The sequence below is a fragment of the Elaeis guineensis genome, chromosome 11, assembly GCF_000442705.2.
Source record: "Elaeis guineensis isolate ETL-2024a chromosome 11, EG11, whole genome shotgun sequence".
Lineage (NCBI taxonomy): Eukaryota > Viridiplantae > Streptophyta > Magnoliopsida > Arecales > Arecaceae > Elaeis > Elaeis guineensis.
In genome coordinates this window covers 114,985,068-114,990,094 of record NC_026003.2, presented here as the reverse complement: position 1 = coordinate 114,990,094, position 5,027 = coordinate 114,985,068, and the positions used below count along the sequence as shown (strand labels likewise).

General features: G+C 42.9%; 1 protein-coding gene across 1 annotated transcript; it reads right to left on the bottom strand.

Annotated features, from left to right (window-relative positions):
• Positions 1-2,626: 2,626 nt before the first annotated feature.
• On the bottom strand, positions 2,627-3,554 carry LOC105054022 (probable lipid phosphate phosphatase beta). The gene has a single exon (XM_010935395.3). The coding sequence runs from the start codon at positions 3,426-3,428 to the stop codon at positions 2,778-2,780; it is 651 nt and encodes a 216-aa protein (XP_010933697.1). The 5' UTR covers positions 3,429-3,554; the 3' UTR covers positions 2,627-2,777.
• Between the last annotated feature and the right edge of the window lie 1,473 nt (positions 3,555-5,027).

Below are 5,027 nucleotides of genomic sequence, written 5' to 3'. Positions count from 1 at the left end.
GTAAGCCCAAATCCAAGATGGTCCTCTTTTTGTAAATAAAGATGACAAACTCCTATTATTTATTGAACAGGACAAATTAATGCCTATTGTTTAATTTAACATTTCAGTTAATTTAAACCCATTGTTTTTCTTCCAACATGACTATCATATCCTTGTAGTTAATGCACCCTAATGAACTTGTCTTCCTCCTAAATAGTTATCCAAAATCTGAAACTTTTCCCAGCTCTTCCCATATCTTACCTCTCTCTCATCAGCCCTCAACCCCAACCCATCCAATCAGGACATCTTACAGGAATAAGTACCACCACCTCTGATCCTCCCTTCCATCCATCTTGAAGGCCTGGGATAGATTGGTGCTCCTTGAAATTTCAACCTTTTTTCATGTAGGTTTGAAAACAATATACTCTTGCACAAGTCTTTCACTCAAGCTCTAGTTCTTAATATTTTACCATATGATTCATCAAAGGGGTGCAGCAATAGGAGGGAATCTACGGTACGATGAGGAAAAGCACCATATTCATTAAAATTATTTTTAACAGTATAACTGGTATTTATGAAGCTGTAGTTACAGCTTTATAAGTTAGTTTTGGGCTTATCAGTCCATTACATTGAAAATTAAGGCAAAACAAGGGATCATCTTGTCAAAATCCCTAACATCAAAGGCAACCTTAAATAGGAATACTTGGTGAATGAGAATTCATAAAGCTTACTCCAAATAGCTAGGACAAGGCTTGATAATTATGGTTATAATTATGCCAATAGATCAGTAGGGGATCCAAAGGATAGTCAAGGAAGTCTAGATCTTCCCTTGAAATGACAGGATTGACCTCTACCAAGCAAGAAAGTTTCTCTAAAATCTCTAAATTGATGGCATCTAGCATCTAGTGTTCAGCCCCCAAAAAAAATTTGAACACTAGATGCCCATAATATATTAGATCTTTATATATATATATATATATATATATATATATATATATATATATATATATATATTATATATATATATATATCTGACAGATAAATAATAATAATTTCCCTCTCTCTACTAATCCATACTTTTTACTGCCTAGAATTCATTTTCTAAAATTCCAGAAGTTCAAGCTTTTTACCAAGGAACATTCATATTAAAATATAATTCTCCCAAACTTGGTTTAAAATATCGAAGGAGGATTTTCCTCATTGTCACTCGATATTTTCTTTTACTTCGGAGGAGTGTTTGGTTGTCAATCCATCCCTGCACTTACCGTTCTTATATCTTTTATCTAGAAATTTGGTAGTTAAGTCACTAACCAGGATTAAGTTTGAAGTAATTTGATTCTAATGTTCTAGCATTTCTTCATAGAAAATGGACTTATCCTATGGCATTCCGAGAGGCCCATGCTCTCTTTTACATCTCCATTCTATATCACCTCTTAATTTTAATGCTCTAGCAAGTGTATTGCTAAGTCGCCATCTTATAGATTATCCACAAAGGAAAAACAAAGGATATTGTACAGCTGTAGATTACCTTTCAGACGATGGCCCTTTCTTGCAACATTATGCCCTGAGCTACAATAATTCTTTTCATGTTTAGCAATGCTGCCCCTTCTCAAGCTTCTAGCCACAATGCAACTGCTCGCTATAACCCTTAGGTTTTAAAATCTTCCTTCACTTTTGTGTCCCTTCTTTCTCCCTTCATTACTTTTCCTCCTGGGAACAATAGACCTTTAAAGGTATTGTACCTATATAAAACCACTCAAATATTCATTATAAGTTTATTTGAATTGTTGCAAGTCACTTTAGATGGTGTCTCTAATCGACATAAACACCTGCTGCTGGTTGACCAGTTGAACCAACTTCACCTGCTCTTGGTTATCGGATATCATAATCATAGACCAAAGTTTTCTTCTGACAGGTTAACATCACATCCAAAGCATAACTTTGACAAACAGATGAAGGGGACTGAAACCAAGAGTGCTGAAGCATTAAACAGAAATGCAGGCAGTAATGAAAAATAAGTGTTTAAGAGCATACCTAAATCCTAGTATCTTTTGCCTCCAAAAATTTTGCTACTAGTGTTGCAATAGTCTGACAGCAACCGGTCCGAAAATGGAGCCATGAGCTACTATTGATCGCAAACTACTCTCCCATAGGGTTTGTCAACGAAATCGTTAAGGACAAAAATCGATACAAGGAGACATCTAGAGAAACTATGTGAATACGCATCCTTTTTTTAAAAAAATTGAAAAGAAAGGAGAACAACGATAGAGAAGGGTGCACATATGCCACCCATCAAATTATATTAAAGGCAAATTATGATATGCATTACAGCTGTGTTAAAAGAAATTTAGAAAAATGATTTTATTTGATTGAAAAGTAAAAAGCTTTTCGTTGATATGTCCGCAATCCATCAATTACCCCCTATTAAACTAGGAACTTGGAAACTCTACTGGAACAATTAGATTCAATCGCATGAATGAAACAAAATTATAAGTTTTAACATCCAAAAATGTTTCTATATCCTTCCTGGAGATATCTATAATTAAAACCTGAGAGCCAAAATTAGGCATTGGATCACTAACATATTCGATAATGATCTTAAATTCTTTAATGCCATTCTGGCCAAATAACAAAAAGCCTATAAACATTAAAGAAAAGAGGAAATCGCTTAATTGAGTAAAAGTAAGATCCCATTTAGTCAAAGAAAGCAGATTAGAACAAACCATCCCCCAAGCAAACAATATTGAAACCTGTAAAAGTTGGCAGATTAGAACAAACCATCCCCCAAGCAAAAAATATTAAAACCTGTAAAAGTTGAAGAAATAGAACACAATGAAAGCTTCCAAGACACCCAAGCAAGAGCCGGCGACGACATCGAGAACGAAATGCCTACCGAGGAGGACCCGAGATGCAGAGGTGGCGGCAGACCAGACCAAGACGAGGCGCACCAGGAGCTCAGCCGGGTCGCCGCCGTAGTAGGCGCCGATACAGCCGCAGCCGGCAAGGAGGCGGCGGAGGGAGGCATCGGAGAGGCGGAGGAACGAGGCGATGAAGAAAACGCGGGAGGCGTGGCCGCTGGGGAAGGACCAGTGGTCGACGGAGAAGGCCAGGCTCATGCCCTTGTTGTAGACGGGGCGAGGGCGGCGCACGAGGTGCTTGACGAGGCCGACGAGGAGGAGGTCGAGAAGGGAGCCAAGGAGGAGGGCGAGGAGGAGAGAAAAAGCGATGGAGGAGGCGGAGGAGGAAAAGGGGAGGAGGGCGAAGGGGATGGGAAACCAGAAGCGGCCATCGCCGGAGATCTCGAGGGCTTTGAGAAAGGAGCGGGGGACGGGGCGGCAGAGCGAGTAGATGCGGAGAGATAAGGCCGTGTCCAGTGCGATAAGACGGTGGAGGAGGGAGGGGCGGCGCGGCGACACCGTCGTTATGGTGGCGGCGCCGGCGGCGGCCATGGGAGCGACGGCTTCCGCCGTCCGGGTAGCTCCCCGACTTTATTAGATTATCTTACGTTAGATTAGATGCCGGAGCATTGGGTTCTTCGTTCTCTACTTTGGATAAAATATAAAGGGTTCTTTTGCCGTAAATTATGTCAGAAGCCTCCGAACTATATCTGATGTTTTTAAATAATCCTCGGACTACAAAAACCTAAGTTTTAATTTTTAAATTTTTTAAATTATTTTAATATTACCCTTCTATCATTTTTGATATTTTTTTTACATCAAAAATTTTATGCGACAATTATCGATGCTCACGTGATGATCACCGATGCTGATCTGAAATAAAAAAATAAAAAAAAATTCTCTCTCTCTCCCTCACGATCCTCTTTTCCTTCCGTGGCCGCATCGCCGTCCTTCTCTGCAGTAGCAAAGCCCAGCACCCCCACACCACCCCCTCTCCTTGCCCCAACCTCGTCGGCCCCCTCGTGCCTCCACCTCCTACAGCCCTCTCTTTTCCGACTCGTGGATCTCCAATGTCTTTGCAAGAGAAATCAAAGCCCTCACCAAGGCCCTCCAGATCTCCCTCTCCACCACCGAGTCCCTCTCCTTCTCCTCATCCCCTTCCCTCCTTCTCGACCTAATCAAACCCAAGCCCACCACACTGGCATCCTATCCTGACCCGGGCTTGAAGCGAGCGGCGCAGCCGGTGACAAGGAGGATCCCAAAGAGGAAGGATCGGGGCCACTTAGTCCGTCGGAAATTGGAGTCAGAGATGCCAGAGCCAAGGTAAGGCCCCGATCCTTCCTTCTCTCTCTCTTTCCCTTCTTACCGTAGTAGTTGGCACCATCGCCGACCACCGCTCTCACTGAAAAACCACAAAGAAGAGAATCTCCTATTTTGGCTGAGAGATTTCTCCCATTTTTCGGCCGCCGACATCGCTTTTCCTTAAACCCGAGCCCAAGGTCGAGCAGCCGACATCCTCACGACCCACAACAATAAGTCCATGGACGCCGACGAGTGGCCAACAGCCAAAAAAAAAAATGAAACCTCCTCTATGCTATGATTTTCGGGCTCTTTCCCATATATATTTTCTTGACTGGTAACCACTGCCACCGGCCGCCCCCTTCTTCTCCTTCCTTCCTTTGCATGTGTGCACGGCCGCCGACTGCCGGCTTCACCGAAAAATCGAGATCAGAGTCTTCCCTCTTTTTTTTGGTGTTCAGCCCTTTTTTTGGCATTTTTCAGTGCCGGTGGTCACCGCCGACGTCAGTTTGGGTTCTCTGAGCTGTGCCATCACCGCCTTAGCTGCCAACGGCCGTCGGCCGGCAATTGTAATGACATGGCAAAAAAAAAAGAAGCTCTTCCTCTCCCTCTATGGCAATTTCTTCCGCTCCCCCACCCTCACCCTGCCCCACCTCACCCCACTCCATCGGCCCTAGCTCCCCTGTCCTTTCTTTCCCCTCCTCCACTACCGTCATTGCCCTCAGATTTCTCCTTCATTCTCCACTCAGGATGGATTCCGCCTCCATTTAGGAGTCGATCGGAAGGAAGGAGAAGACTCCCTACAGGAGTCTTCTTCATTTCTTTTTTTTATTTTTTAATTATTTTATGGTT

What these genes read in the sequence shown, in the direction of transcription:
- LOC105054022 (XM_010935395.3), bottom strand. Translation starts at nt 3,428, where the DNA reads ATGGCCGCCGCCGGCGCCGCCACCATAACGACGGTGTCGCCGCGCCGC.